The sequence below is a fragment of the Physcomitrium patens genome, chromosome 7 (genome assembly GCF_059467195.1).
Source record: "Physcomitrium patens ecotype Gransden chromosome 7, ASM5946719v1, whole genome shotgun sequence".
Lineage (NCBI taxonomy): Eukaryota > Viridiplantae > Streptophyta > Bryopsida > Funariales > Funariaceae > Physcomitrium > Physcomitrium patens.
In genome coordinates this window covers 3,274,022-3,289,220 of record NC_143416.1, presented here as the reverse complement: position 1 = coordinate 3,289,220, position 15,199 = coordinate 3,274,022, and the positions used below count along the sequence as shown (strand labels likewise).

Genomic DNA, 15,199 nt, shown 5'->3' with positions numbered 1-15,199 from the left:
TTGATCTACAACCAATAAAAATCAATCACCATGATTACCATATTCTTCATCAAGGGTGGGTCTATTTAGTAAAAGTATGAATCTATTTAATAATTTCTTAAAAATAAAATAAATTAATTTTTTATTGAATAAAATAAAATAAAATGAACGAATTTATATTCTAATTATGATTACTACAAATTTCTTTTTCATACACAACATTTCTTTACAAACATACATATGAAACATAATAAAAATCACATCAACCAACTTATACAAAACACTTCTTTAAGATCTTATTTAAAATTAATATTTTTCATGAAAGTGACTTGAACTAAAAGGAAGAAGTGGAATGGATGATATTAGAATACATCCTCACAAGCCAAGGGACGAGAGAGGAGAGAGGAGAGAGAAGGTGAGGTCCTCTCTCTCTCTCTCTCTCTCTCTACTCTCTTGTTTTGAACGTTCGTCGTGGTGCTTGGGCTCTGGACTCAGCATGGACATGGGCTTGCTGCTGCTGCTGGACTAGGGTTTGGTTGTGGTTCATTGCTCAGCGCCGGCCTGTGTTGGTGTGCGGTTTCGACGGCAGTGTTGACACGGCCTTGTTGCTGGCACGGCGAAGAAGGAGGACCGGAGCCGAAAGCATGGAGTTCGACGAGTATGACTACCTGGAGAAGATGACGGAGGGTGGCGGCGACGCTAAGGGGAACAACAATCATGAAGGGGGCAACGGGAATGAGCGAGACGGTCGGGGCCGGCGAAATGCGAGCTACAAGCGTCGCAGTGGCGATAGCGACGCACACGACCACCGGAGCAAGCGCACGCGTGGGGACGATGAAGAGCGCGAGCGTGGAGACCGGGTGGACAAGGACCGAGAGAAGGAGAAAGAGAGAGGTGGAGAGAGGTCGGAACGCGATCGGTCCAGGAGTGGGCGGGATGTCGCTGGTCACGGCTCGCCTGGTCGAGCGCGAGAGGAACGGGGGTCAGAAAAGGATGTTGAGAAAGAGCGAGGGAGCAGGAGCAGCAGGTCGGAGAAGAGCAGAGACAAGAGCGAGCGAGGTGACGGTGATCGCGCGGAGAAGGAGTCTAGGCGTGAGGGCCGAGAGTCGAGTGTGAAGAAGTTGTCGGAGAAGGTGAGGTCACGGGAGAAGGAACGGGAAAGGGAGCGGGAGAGGGACAGATCTCGTGATCGTCATCGCAGCAGGGAAAAGGACCGCGAGAGGGAGCGCGAGAAGGAGCGAGAAAAGGAGCGGGAGAGGGAGAAGGATAGGGAGAAGGATAGGGAGAAGGAGAGAGAGCGAGAGAAGGAGCGCGAAAGAGAGCATCGGTAATTTTCCAATCATTGATTTCCTACTTTGTTGCTTTCTCAAGCATTACATTCTTGACTTGAAGTTTCCTGTATGGGTACGTGACATTTTCTGACAATGTTGTTATTAAAATTTACAGGAGACGGTCGAGAGAGCTCAAGGATCGTAAGGAAGAGATTGTGGCTAATGAACCGGAGGCTGACCCTGAGCGGGATCAAAGAACTGTTTTTGCATATCAGGTGAACAGAATCATTAATCCACCTACTTATTTTATTGTAGCTCTATGTTTTACCTCAATGTACAGTGCCCGAGCTATTAGAATTCAATCCAAACACCATGGTGTTCTCTCTATGAGATTTTTTCCTGGACAACCTGTAACCGAGTTGTTTCCAGCCGTTACGTGATGTATATGTATACATATTTTTTGAAATGGTTGCCCAAATCGATTTGTCGGCTTACTTGCATCACTACCTCTGAACTGTCAGCAATTGTCATAGTGCATAAGCCGCTGCCATAGACGGATGACAGGGACAGCAGTGATTCTAGTCTGCATTACAGTCCCTTGCATACAGAACTCCCGCAACTAGCACCATGAAATGGAAGGGAACAGTTTGAAGTGTTTTATGCTAAAATATACAGCTCGTTTGTAGGTGTTAGTTTCTTCTGTTTAAGGCGAGCAGGTTGCCCTGAAACTGATGGTAGTGGATTATCCCAACATGTAAATGCAGGACTCGATCTTTGTGACTTTGGGAATAATTTGCGCCTGTGGTCACATTGAGTTGAACTTAAGGGGTCCTTGCACCCAGGAGATTATATTTTAGGGGTACAACAATGAGACCGTGGGGGGGATCTGGTCATGCAGGTTTATTCAATTGGTCAAATAATCTTAGCTCTGCTTCAGGCAGTGTAAGCTTCCACTTCCTGTTGTAACTGCTTGAGACCTTTTAGGAACCTTCATTGCTACAGACAGGTGTTAACTCAGCAGTTACGTGGAAGCGAACCGGCCCCCTCATGTTTGTCCGAGTTGCTGAGATTCATCTCTGGCTTTCTTGGGTTCCAGAGGTTGACATAATTGGGGAGTATGTCTAACAGTGTCCAATATGCTGCATTCGTTGACCTAATATCGTATGCTGCATCGAATTATCCATGTATGTGGAGTCTAACGTACATCTAATGATACTCACTGTCTTCCACGGTACTTGACTAACCCGTGGTCCATCATGTTTATGATGCAGATATCGTTGAAGGCCGATGAGCGTGATGTTTACGATTTTTTCTCTCGGGCAGGAAAGGTGAGACCTGACCTTCTGTCGAACCTTCTGGGCATGTAGTCCTCATGAAAAGAGAGTCGCAGAATTTAAGTTTGTAAGGTCAGTGGACACGTCTGGAGATAGAGGCCTGCCAAAGTCCTCAACTGTACTCGCAATCATGGTACATGTGGTCTGTTGGGTAGTGTACGTGTGTGGTTTAGTAATTGATATCTTGTTTCATACCCTACGTCACAAACGCTGATCTGGGTTTGTCTGGAGAACAAGGTGACCGGTTCACTAGGATGCTGTTGGTGTCTTACTCTGTAGTCTTCTGTGGAACACAACGAGTTCATTGATTACATAATGAGTATGAATCAAACCCTCTGCTTCTTTGCAGTGCACATCCCTGAGTTTGCTTGCAATGAGGTCAGACTTGTGGCCTTCTTTGTGATTCTGGACCGGAGCTTGTGGTGAGCGCTAAACTGAATTACTTACGTAAGTAGCTTCTTTGGGGCACTTCCTCAGCTATGCGAGGTTGAGCGCCATGAGCATGTCAGTGTGCTGTCAAGGTCCCATGGGTTGGATCCTTTTCTACTCTTGCTCCTTTCTACTTCGCAGTGCAGCAGAATCTGCGAAGTAATTAACAGTGACTTTTTGTTAGGTGCGTGATGTCCGGCTAATCATGGACCGGAATTCGAGGCGTTCGAAAGGAGTTGGGTAAGATCTGTTCATTTCTTATATCGCCGACTTCTGTTTTGTGCTTCTTGATTATCCTTATTCCTCCAAAGTCCATGTCTTTTTTTCTAGGGCTGGCATTTGGAGTATCTGACCAGTCAACATGGTGATGTCTTGTAACAGGTATATAGAGTTCTATGACGCCATGTCAGTGCCGATGGCTATTGCTTTATCAGGTCAGTTATTATTGAATCAGCCGGTCATGGTGAAACCCTCTGAAGCTGAGAAGAACCTTGTACAATCTACAACCGTTGTTCCGGGAGTTGCTGGTAGCTTCATTGGCCCGTATTCAGGAGGCGCCCGCCGGCTTTATGTAGGAAATCTTCACTTTAACATGACTGAGGATCAGCTTCGTCAGGTATGGATTTTCTTATCATTAGCACTGTGTCTAGTGTGTGAACATCTCGTCTACGTTATTGAAAGATGATTTATGAAGGGTGGAATTTAATTGATCGTTATGTAAATTTAGGAAGATTCACAACTCGCGGTTTTTTTTTTTTTTTTTTTTTTTTTTTTTTTTAATGGATTTATTGCTTCCGAGAGTGGATATATTTGTTGTTAGCTCGTAGCTACTCAGAGTTTGGTACATCACATGTGTTCATTTTAAGTTAAGACCTGTAATTCTCATCACCGTTGTAATTTTTCTCTTTCGCGAGATCACATTGATTGCATGTCCTTTCTTACAGGTTTTCGAGCCTTTTGGTCCAGTGGAGCTTGTGCAGCTACCTTCGGATATTGAAACGGGGCAAAGTAAAGGGTATGGGTTCGTACAAGTAAGTTTGTTTCGTCATATCATTCAAAGCCGCAAGTCAATCATCGTGCACCTTACAGTTTAATGTAGCTACATGTTGCAACCCTTGGTTTTTGAGCACTACGTTCTCCTATATTCGGCAGTGTTCACTCTTTCTTAGATATTTATGGAAGTGTAGTGTATTACTGGCTGCGCACTTTTGGTAAAGCAGCTCGTAGAACCTTATCAAGCACTAATTATTTGATATTTGTGACTCTTGCTAGTATGCAAGGCTGGAAGATGCTCGTGCAGCGCAACAGAATCTTAACGGGTTGGAGCTTGCAGGACGTCCAATCAAGGTCACATTTTATTCTTTGATAAGTGTTAATCTTCGATTGGTTTTCTGTTGGGCTAAAGAACATATATGTTGTGCCCTTCGTCTCATCTTTTACAATATTCAAAATCCTGATAATTTATTATGTGATTCTTCATCAGGTGTCAGCCGTTTCAGACCAGATTGGTATGGAGGATATGGGAGTGCATCCTGGAGAACTTGATGATGATGAGGGAGGTGGTCTGGTGAGTTTATGTTTTGTAGCAACGTTGAAATCTGTTGTCACTCAATTTTCATCATGTTACTGTGCATTTATGAGCTCCTGACGGTTGTCTAATGTTATCTGTGTCCATGCAACGTTCCTTGCAGTCCTTGAATGCTCGTTCGAGAGCTCTCCTTATGCAGAAGCTTGATCGGAGTGGAACTGGAACGAGGTAGTATTTTATGTCATTATTTGTTGCATTTTTAATACTGAAATCAGTATTTGGTACTCTAATGAGTGTTTCACTCTAAAAACATCTTTTTATTTAGTGGTGGTTTTCATTTCGCATATCATTGTATAAGTCTAGTTTTCTCAATTGTTGTACATGAATACTTGCGATCCAACATATCACTCACGACGGATTTTTTGTGCACATTAGCAGTGTTGCTTCTACCCTACCAGCAGCGCCTGCGCCAACTCTTGGCCTCCTTGGAACAGCTGTACCTCCTACTGTAACTCCTCTAGCGAGGCCTCCTTTTTTTGTTCAGAATCCACTGGTCTTAGCAGGCGCTGCCCCGGGATTAGGGGCTGCTGCTGCTCTCAGTTCACCTGCCCTCGCAATGCCCTCCTTAACTGGTGCAGTTGATGCGATTGGGCAGCCGAGTGAATATCTGCTGCTCAAGAATATGTTTGACCCGAGCACCGAGGTTAGTCCTACTGTGCTTCAGTTCTGTGAATGAGAGTCAAATATTCAGTCTTGTACGAGACATCGATGCTTTGTGTATTTTAAAAACTTATCACCTTCTTTTGTTGCTGTTTGTGTGCATCAAGAGCTTACACCTGCTCTTAATTTGATATGCGAACTCTAACTCGGTGGTTGTGTGTGTCCTTTAATTGTGTTCATAGATCTGATGGATCGATAGGTTTCTAAAATCATCTCGACTAACAATGTGTACTTGTCATGCAGTCCGACCCGGATTTTGACATGGATATCAAGGATGACGTACAAGAGGAGTGCTCAAAGTTTGGTGTTGTGAAGCATATCTTTGTTGACAAGTGAGTCATTTGTCAACGCTAGTTGTTTCTTTTGACTCCTGGTCTTGTGAAGGGTCTCGTATAATTCTTCTCGTGGTATACTTTTTTGGTCTGTCTTTGTTCAGATGCAGTGGTCATCGCTTTATTTTTCACGTCGTCTACTAGCAGTCAGAATCGCATTTATGAGTGTTAATAATCATTAGCATTTACGACATATATTCTAGATTTCAATGTTCATGTGGTCGTATATCACTGTTTACATGTGTGTCGAGAATATTTGAGTTGGCTGACTTGTATTGTTGGTATCTTGTTCAGGAATAGCGCTGGTCATGTTTACTTGTGCTTTGATTCAATTGCCGCGGCAATGGCTGCTCAACGGGCTTTGCACGGGCGTTGGTTTGCTGGTAAAATGATTACCGCAACATACCTGGTGAGTCCTCTTCCAGATTGACATGTTGCGAGATGATTTGACAGAGTTTTGATTGTTAGCTGCCGTTTTGGAGTGCGTTAAGATGACCATGGTTATTAACCTTAGGAGCTTTTGATCGCAGAGCGCACTGGCATACCAAACGAAGTTTCCTGAAAGCAGATAGATCAGCATGAGTGATTGATGTGGCGACCCGATTATGGCCTCTTTCAAGGAATGCTGAATTCGTAGCATGCGTGGTGTCCTGAATACTTCGCTGCATCTGCGTCCGAATTGGGCCCGAAAAGTATTTGATAACTTGCCAACCTTTTAAGTAAAAACGTTTGACATAGTTTTGAGTATCTTGGTTGCACTTGCATCTTGTTAAATGTTCTTTCCAATTGTGGCCAATTCTGGAACGCATAGATGGGGATAGAGATGTTGGAGAGTAGAAAGAGCTCCAGGTTTGTTGGAGAGTGTGCTTTTAAATTTAGACACTTTCTATTATGAACTATAATGGTTTCAAGTTTTTCTCATTATATTGTGGAAATGTAACTTTGATGACTTGGATTTAGAATTTTACTTCGTGTATTCAGAGGTTGCATTACTTTTGAGGAATTCGTATGAAACAATTATCACTTACTGTGTCTATCTCATAACTAAGTATTTTCAACGAGTAAGATCTTCACCAATCTCCTCTAAACCTCATGTGAACTCTCTTGAATACTTTTGCGCAAATTAACACTTCTTGATATGAGTTAGAATTTAGTGAGTGGATACGTCAGAAATGTTGTTGGTAAAGGGTTAAGGCAGTGGATATATCAAGAATGGGAAGTGGATATGTCACCCCCTTTGTTTTTATTCATGTTCTTAAAGCTTACGTTTCATTTACTTTGGATTTGAGCTTTAGAGAGAAAATTATGTAAAGATTATTATTTTGCAGTTTGTACATGTGCTTTTTTATTGTACATGCCTCAAACCTTTAGTGTGGTTTCTGGGCTGTACATAGCGTGATTTATTACTAAAGCACTGGATTCTGGCCCAGAAACCGTGCAAACACATTGTGCAAATACCACATTATACAGCCAAAGCTGATAATCTGAAGACCAATTAAAGCAAATACCTTATATATGCAATTTGCATGGTTGACAACTAACAATGGCGATATATATATATATATATATATATATATAAATGTTTGTATTTAACTGTAACTTAATTGTGGTTATTACAACATTGCCATCATGACTAAATGTGTAAGACACCATCATCACACTTATATAAACAAAGAAGATGCATTGAAAGGAATAAAATACCCAAGACTTCAATTATATACAGAATATAGTAAGTAGATTGGAAATACTCCATTTATTTGCCCTCTTTGCCTATGTTGAATTCCTTTTCACATTGGCAAACCTTGAAACATCCAATTTGCAAGATTTAAAAGATAATCTAAGTGAGAATCATCAAGTGTTTTGAATGCCCACCCATCTTGGCATGCTTTGAACATGACCAATCTGTTGTTGGATTAAAACAATTCATATGCCATTCCATGGAACAAATATCACACAAAATATAGTTCTAATTAAGAAGAGTATTTGGCTTCAATTTACATAATTTGGATATACTTGAAGATCAAATTCTGAAAATTCATTTCACAAATAACACTGCTATCTATTGCAATCCTTATAAATATAGCAAGATAGAGAATAAGATGATTTGAGATTGTACTTAAGAGTTATTTGAATCCAAATTGGCACAGTTTGCACTTCACTATTGTAAATATACATTTGCTACAATCCTGCCAACTAAAAAGAAAATTCATTGAAATTGGATTAAGAAACAAATGTTTGGAAACTATAGAAAGGTTAATAGGCATGTTAAATAAAATAAATATGCTATGTCCACCTTTGAATAGATATTTGAAGCCATTGGTCAAACTAAACTATTTAGCACTTTAGAGCTTGAATTAGGGTACCACCAACTTCTATTATAAGAGTATAAGAAGCAAAAGACCACATTTACCAATAGAAATTCTTGCCATTTGGACTAAAAAAAAATTCTCTTATAAAATTTTGATATATGATGGATAAAGTTCTTATTGATTTTGATTTTCTAAAATGCTATATGGATAATATTATTATAGTTAGCAAGAACTACAAGGAACTTCAAAATCAATTATAAGAAGTTATTAAGAGACTTAAAGAATATGGATGGAATTTACATCTTAGAAAGTATTAATTCTACAAAAATAAGGTAGAGTATATTGGACACATCATATATCAAAGAAGATTGGATTTGATAATTGAAAAGAAATAAGTTATAATATATTTATATATATCAAGACCACATGATATAGGTTGGTTGCATGCATATTTGGGACTTCAAAACTAATATAGAAAATTTGTAAAGATATTTAGTGCAAATGCAATAGTTTTGACCATGTCAATAAGTAATAATCAACTTTAGATATGAGATAAAGAGCAAAAACTTATCTTTAGAGAATAGAAGAAATCTTTAGTAATTGCACAAATCTTACAAAGACTTATTCCAAGAAGATCTTACTAATTATATATTGATTGAAATAATTTAAAAATTAAGATAATATTAATTCAAATAAATGATGATATTAAAAAATATTATTATAAAAAATATAGTTCTAATGATGAAGAATATTTTCATTAGGACATTCATTGAGAAGACCACCTTAAAATAATTAAATTAATAGACCTATGTCATGTAATTTCTTTTCTAGAAATATGACTTGATAAAATAATATTTATTTTTTTAACATATCTTTGAAATAACAATAGAAATCACTTAATTAAATTGTGTATATATTATATGGCTAGTCTTTTTACTAAGCTATTATTGTGTATATGTTAATATCATTTCACTTTAATACTAGCTTAAAAAATGGCTATTAATTCAATGGATGATTTTTTAAATAATTCCAATAGAGTAATGCCTTCTTCTAAAGGTTGCTAATATATAGTAAAGCTATCCAAGGATGGCCCCATATCCTTGATTATATCAATGTCATCTTTTTCTTTATTTTGTAAAAATACAACTTCTTACTACAACTTTTGAATTGTGTTTGTAGCAACATGTTATAAATCTTTAATGGTACTATATGCAGATTTTTTTTTATTAATGAAGGCTCTACATTCATGTCATCAAACTCTTTTAATTCTTTTTTTTATTTTAATGTGCTCAATTTAGCTCATTGTGTTAAGAATAAATTATATTTGTTAAAATATTTCTTTGAATTAAAGTTTTTTTATTATTTACAAGTCCTAAAAAACAAAAGATATCAACCATATTATTAATAAGAACTCAAATAAATTAAATTGGCACTTGAGCCTTCTATCTATCTTCTATTTGCCATTTTGGCTTATAGAAGGTGGTCTCTATTCAAAAGTCTAAGAGAAATTCCACTGGATATATCACAATGGCCCTTATTAAGATATAATAGGACTTATTTTCCATAAATATTGCTTTTACCTTCATAAAACTAACATCCATGATATCATCTTGTTAATGCTCCAAAATAAGTTTTTTCTTTATAATGCTTGTAGTTTTTTTTATTCCATCTAATGATGTATTTATGGTCTAACAAAAAAAATTCTAAGTTGTCCTTAACAAGCCTTAAACCTCCAATTTTTGAAAGTTCTTAACATCAAAAGTTGTGTTTATAAATCTAATGCTTTTCTATATACTTATCAACCTAGCATATGCTTAAAGACTTGGTCTGCTTCTTGCTATTGCTATACCATATAACATGTAATCATGATCCTTTGCAAAATAATTTAGAGATATTTTCTATTGTTCTTTAAAAAGAATGCTTCCGTCCTGAGTTGCTACACTCATTTGTTGCTATTTTTGCTTCTAATTTAGTAAACTTAGCCTTCTAAGAATTATCTTTTTCTTTGAAGGATTCTTTAAGAGTTGTTTGTTTTTAACCAACTTTGGAATTGGTCTTACCTCTTGGAACAATGAACTTTAATCTTAGATATAACTTCAATACTTTTTTGGACTACATTCTTTTATTCTACATCTAAAACAATATGATCCTACATAAGTTATCTTTTGATTTAGTATAAAATTCCTCTTTAAATATTCTAATTTTCTACAATTAAAGCACTTGGTTTGAAATTCACTTTAATAAGATAGAAGATTCATCTTTCTTTTTTTTTATATTTCTACCTACTTAAATTCTTTGGTTAAGAATTATATTACAAATTTTATTTCAAATAAGTTAATCTGAGTTTTTTTAGATGTTTTAAATACAAACCTCAATATTGGTGACACTCTAAGTATCACAACTTTACTTTATACTATGATTTCAATTTCTTTATCTAATATATTATATTAATATAAAATTACTCATTTCTTTATTATACCTCATATATAAAAAATCAATCTTTAAACCTAGCATATGCTTCATGCAATGTTTCATTACTATATCTTGTAATTGAACTTAAAAACTTTATTTTTTAAAACTTTTTTACATTAATAATACTTTACTAATTCAACAAAGAAGATATAAGTTGGATTAAATATAAAGATTTAACTTATTGTCCTATAGTCTTTTAAGTTTGTATTAGAAGTTAGGATGACGGCAATGTATATTAACTTATAAGTCAATTTTTGCAATATACTATCTTTTGCCTTATGTCATTTTTAAAATTTTTATCTTTTTAACACCACTTCTTATCTATATGTCATGAATATATATATATATATATATATATTTACTATAATTATTATCTAGGTAATATGAATAGATAGAAGTAGGTAAAAGTAGGTTAATGTTATAATACCTTCTAGAGAAGCTTCTTAAAAGCTTCTTAGACACTGTTTTGACTTTATATGTATTTGTAGTTGATTGGTAGGTTAGAAACTTGGTCAACAAGCTAGCTATGTATGATATGTATTGGTAGCTTGTAGAACAAGCTAATTATGTGGTGTACATATAAAAAACTTGCCTTGCAAGTTAAAATACATATCATGCAAAGTCAACACGTTTTTAAAGGTCCTATAGAATGTCGCTATATTGATCTTAGGAAGATAGTATATATAGAAGTAAGAATGAAGTCTTCTTTACTCTTGACAATTCTTTTCTTGCTTTTAGTCTAGTTTCAAGAGTCTCTAGTTTCCTTGTCTTTTGGCAATAGCTATTCTAGTTTCATTATTAATATACATACTTCTTTATTTCTATTTTATCATATTTCTTTGAAAGAGTCTCACTTGTTTATTTACTTTTGTCGAGTTCTTGTCCTTGATACCATATCAATATTAGTGAATTGAAGAACTAAAGGATTTGATCCATAGCATGGAATGATATTATTAAAATCCTTTATAATTTTTTTTTTTGTAGTTAAAAGAGTACAAAGTGCTAGTAGATAAAGCCAAAAAAGTTTTGTAAGAAAGGAGTAATTATTAGTCAAATAAGAAATAATTTTCATATTTTCATATTTGATTCATCATCACTTATTAAAATGATAGATTGTACAATAGTTATTGCAAATTTTAAATAAAATTTCTTAAATAAATTAAAGTTGAATTTTATGTATTTTTATAGTTTCACTATATTAATAAAATACTTGCAATAATTTTTTTATAAAATAATTGTATTAAATATATATATATATATATATATATTTATAATTTTTTTCTATATATATTCTTATAACATAAAGTGCTTTTTTTACAAAAATGTAAATGTGATAGTATGATAGAAAAGTGTAAAGTTGCATGCCCAATGGCTAATAAAGTCGTATAAATAAGAGATTTTTTTAAGAGTTAGAAAATATGATCATAATTTTTGTTTAGTCATTGAATGTTTATAAAATTTGCAGCTTTAAATGGACGTTTTTTATTTTAAAATCTTCTTTTTAACCATTTTATGAATAATAATATATTTATGATTGAGGTTATGTGCACAAACATTTAATAGAATATGATGAAATTCATTGGTTCATATATCAAAATAACTTTAAACATGTTAATATAGCATTTTATTCTTTTTCATATATTTTAAATCTACAATGTATAAACAAAATCAGTAAAAATTAAATCAAAATAGAATATAATAATTTAATTGTAAAAAAATATTGTTATGATAAAATACTATTTTATTCTAACATTGTATTGTAATTATTCAAGGATAGAATGACAATTATCAAACTCCAAGATAGTTGCCAAATGACATGCATGTAGTCTAAATGTTAACAATATGCCAATTTCTACCAAAGTGTAGCTATACTTTGGTACAATTCTCTACTCTGCCCTTCATTGTGCACATTGACTGATAAGCAAATACTAGTTTTGTAGAATATGTATCCAGCGTGGATTTTGATCCTTTTTCTTAATCCATTTGTTATCAATGCATTTTTAAAAATATGATTATTATATAAAATATAGCTATATAATGGTACAATTTATAAATATATATATAGCTCAAGGAGACAAGGAGTAACTCTTATTCACCACATAAATGGATCTTTATTTTTATCAAAAAGGTTCATATTTTGTGGAATTCAAAACATATTTTTTAGTTCATTCTTGCATTTTACTATTGATTGAGGACTTCTACAAGACATTTCATAGGAAATTTTTCTACCCTCCATTGAATTGATGGCAAAGCCATATTATTCACATTTATTAGATTTATTATATACTAATCAAGATTTTATTTTAGTGATTGACTTATTGTAAATGAAGTGAAGAAAAGTGATGTTAATGGCAAAGTTTGTAAGGAAATATTAGATATTTTGTTCTTGGACTAGTACAAACAATTGTTGTTATTGGATTACTTCAAACAATCATTGTTATTGTTATCTATTGTTTTTATTTTTTTTCTAGTTGAGAGATTTTAGAGTAAATAGGTAGCTTTCCACTAACAAATAACCATAGGTGTGGAAGAGAAACCATAGTGCATTACTTTGTGAATGCCATTTTATTCATTTTTGCCCCTATGGTAGAAATCAAGATAATATTATTCACAATGAGTTGCAGCTATATTTGATTCTTTCTTCTTGTTGATTTCTATGTTATTTTTTTTTATTTCAATGATCAGATGTATTCACTATAAATCAAGCAATTTATTAGGTACCAACTTCTTTATGTCTTAGAGTACATGGTTCCTTTTCAATGTAGGCAAAGTAAAAATCAAGTTGTGTAACTTTTTGTGTTAATTGACTTACATGAGAAGTGTAGAGTTAGATAGTCATTTCAAGGCATTATGTACATGCATGTTATCTTCATGTGCTGATCTTGATCATTAGCTGACCATGTATAAATGTCAAGGCAAAATTCATAAGTTTCAAGCTCAACCATCATAGATAGAAAATTTCCATGCTAACATCTGATTCATAAGTTTTGAGTCTATAGAGCGTTTTACGATTGATGACAAGGCAATCATAGGAGGATCACAAGGCAATCATAGGAGGTTCACAAAGTTCATATGGCGTTATAAATTACGGTGGCAAAAAAAACATGCATTCAAGTGAATTGGTGCTCTTCCAATTATTGAGCTTTAATTCTAAGAGCTATGTCTTTTTTTTAACACTAGATCTTAAATCCTCCCTCCTTCCTTTCATCTCTCTCTCTCTCTCTCTCTCTCTCTCTCTTTCTTTCTCTTATAATTTGGATATTTGAGGTTTCATAGTCCTTCGAATTATTGTTTGACATTGATAACCATATTTTTGTATATACTTTAATTTTGATACAATTATGTCAATTGAAGTATTACTTATTGAGATTGATGTTGTAGATTTTGACTTAAGGCGTAGGTAGTATAGAACTTAGGAGTTAGGATATTGATATCAATGATTTTTGTTGTAGGATATTATCATTGGATGTTGCATTTTAGAAAGGAAGAATTTTGGAATTGTAGATTATCAATTCATGAATGAAATCTTGGAGATAACACAAGCATGCTATGATGGTCAAGGGCTATGGTATGGTGTAACCATTATAAACATGATTAATAAAATGTGATATACTAGAGTTTAACTAAACAAGGACGAGTTTAGCAATGTGTTGTTTTTTGTATGCACGCAATGTAATTGAAGGTAAAGTTTGGTCCTTGATAGAGAAGAAGGCATATTTGTAGTTTTGTTGTATTTTTTTGAAGTTGCACTCTGCACTTGCAATAGACATCTATCAAAAGTTTTTATTTTTTATACCACGGATATTTGTGCATTATATTTGAGCTTTTGTCAAAGAATTTGTAAGTGAGAGTATAGAACAAGAATAAGTTTACAATTTAAATTAAAAGAAAAAATTAACAAAACTTCAAAGATTTCAAAAACCATGCTCTCCATTCTTTTTAAATCATATTACCAAACTTTGCATTATAGAATGAGAGTATTTCTAAATATTTCAAAATTTCAAAAATTTTATGTGTATTTACATTGCATTGCATTTCAAAATTTTCATTGTTCTTTGCATTGCAAAGTATTACACAAAAAATTACATAAGAAAATTTTTGTGTAATTTTTGAAATGTGTAATTACTACTATGCACAACAACATTTAAAATAGCAATATGTATCCTATTTTTAAGTAATGATTGTTCCAAAAGAAGGGAGGAACTCTTTTAATTGCAACTTCTTGAGTAGAGTACAATTGAAGGAAAATCAATTTTTAAAGGAAAGTTGAATAGGGTCTATTAAGACACAGATTTGTGCTGAAAGACCACATTTTATTTAATTCTGGTAGTGTTGGATTCTAGCAAATAATTAAAATTCTATGCAATGATCTTAATATTTAAAAACAAATAAAATAGTTACAGCTTTGTTCTAAAGGACACAAGATGGATAAAGAATGTGGTCACTAGTAAAAAATTAGATAGTGTTGTGTTTGAGCTCACAGGGAACTTTCTCTAGTACATTTCATATATCATTTTATGAACAAAATTCTGGAATAACGTAATTTTATTGGAATTTTCCAAGTATTATCAACCACAACAAAAACTATCCGTGTAAACAACATGGGTTCATCTAGCACATATATATATATATATATATAATAGCAGAAACAATATTAACTTGGAAGTCTCTCCGTAGGTTCTGCAGGATTTATTTGCTGGTTTCTGTTTGCTGATTACTTTGATTTCGGCCAATGAGAAGACTTCCTTATTGTGTAGAATAATGCAAATACCTCCATAAATTGTATAATGTACACACTGACAGAAGGTAGTCTGGCCCTACCCAC

General features: G+C 34.1%; 1 protein-coding gene across 1 annotated transcript; it reads left to right on the top strand.

Moving 5' to 3' along the window:
- The first annotated feature begins 411 nt into the window (after positions 1 to 411).
- On the top strand, positions 412 to 6,560 carry LOC112284946 (uncharacterized). The gene is made up of 13 exons (XM_024525350.3): positions 412 to 1,306; positions 1,426 to 1,525; positions 2,522 to 2,578; positions 3,198 to 3,253; positions 3,395 to 3,629; positions 3,958 to 4,044; positions 4,286 to 4,360; positions 4,497 to 4,580; positions 4,705 to 4,769; positions 4,977 to 5,244; positions 5,505 to 5,593; positions 5,888 to 6,002; positions 6,124 to 6,560. The coding sequence occupies exons 1-13, from the start codon at positions 624 to 626 to the stop codon at positions 6,163 to 6,165; spliced, it is 1,956 nt and encodes a 651-aa protein (XP_024381118.1). The 5' UTR covers positions 412 to 623; the 3' UTR covers positions 6,166 to 6,560.
- The last annotated feature ends 8,639 nt before the right edge of the window (positions 6,561 to 15,199 follow it).

What these genes read in the sequence shown, in the direction of transcription:
- LOC112284946 (XM_024525350.3), top strand. Translation starts at nt 624, where the DNA reads ATGGAGTTCGACGAGTATGACTACCTGGAGAAGATGACGGAGGGTGGC. An exon ending in TTTTCTCTCGGGCAGGAAAG is followed by an intron (nt 2,579 to 3,197) that starts GTGAGACCTGAC and finishes ACTTTTTGTTAG; the next exon opens with GTGCGTGATGTCCGGCTAAT. An exon ending in CTGAGGATCAGCTTCGTCAG is followed by an intron (nt 3,630 to 3,957) that starts GTATGGATTTTC and finishes CCTTTCTTACAG; the next exon opens with GTTTTCGAGCCTTTTGGTCC.